Source organism: Plasmodium gaboni, assembly GCF_001602025.1.
Source record: "Plasmodium gaboni strain SY75 chromosome Unknown, whole genome shotgun sequence".
Taxonomy (NCBI): domain Eukaryota; phylum Apicomplexa; class Aconoidasida; order Haemosporida; family Plasmodiidae; genus Plasmodium; species Plasmodium gaboni.
Genome location: NW_017385312.1, coordinates 1 through 784, shown reverse-complemented (window position 1 = coordinate 784; position 784 = coordinate 1). Strand labels below are relative to the sequence as shown.

General features: G+C 14.8%; 1 protein-coding gene across 1 annotated transcript; it reads left to right on the top strand.

Annotated features, from left to right (window-relative positions):
- Positions 1–151: 151 nt before the first annotated feature.
- On the top strand, positions 152–230 carry PGSY75_0014300 (putative cysteine-rich PDZ-binding protein; the record flags this gene model as incomplete). The annotated part of the gene is made up of 1 exon (XM_018783280.1): positions 152–230. A coding segment is annotated over one exon (79 nt), but the record flags the coding sequence as incomplete, so codon positions are not given.
- Positions 231–784: the final 554 nt, after the last annotated feature.

Sequence of the window (784 nt, the reverse complement as noted above, 5' to 3'; positions counted from 1 at the left end):
ATGTGGATGGGAAATATTGTTCCATGTGGTATTAAAAAAATAAATAATAAAAAATAAAATAAAATAAAATAAAAATATAACATTAATATGCTTATAATATATATAATATTTATTCTTTATTTTTATTTTTTATTTTTTTTTTTTTTATTAGCGCATATAAATTAGGAAAATGCCACATATGTGGAAAAACCATAACCGACAATTCTGCACATAATATGTCCATAATATAATAAATAAAGAATAGAATATTTTTTTTATAAATTATATTTTATAAAAATGTACATGCAATAAATTTAGTTCTTATAATAAATAACTATTAAATAGATGTTTCTTTTATGATTTTTAAAATTCGTATCCAGAGATATTTTTTGTTCCTTTTTTTTAAAATATGTAAAATATTAAGCATACATATAAATATATATATATATATATATATATATATATATATATATATATTTTAATATCTTAAAAACATTCATTTAAATATTATTATTTCATTTTATTTTATTTTATTTTTTTGTATAGAATCCTATATCACAAATGTGCACATAAAAAAAAATATTCATAACAATGCTGTACATTTTTTTTTTTTTAGGGGCATATTCTGTGCTATATTCTAAAGATAATATTTTCAAATAATATGAGAAATTATAATTAATAAAAAATGAATATGCATAAAAATGAATTATTATTTTTACTATATAAATAACTTATTTTTATTATTATCTTTTTTTTTTTTTTTTTTTTTTTTTTTTTTTATTTAGTCTGGTGGTACTTTATAAAT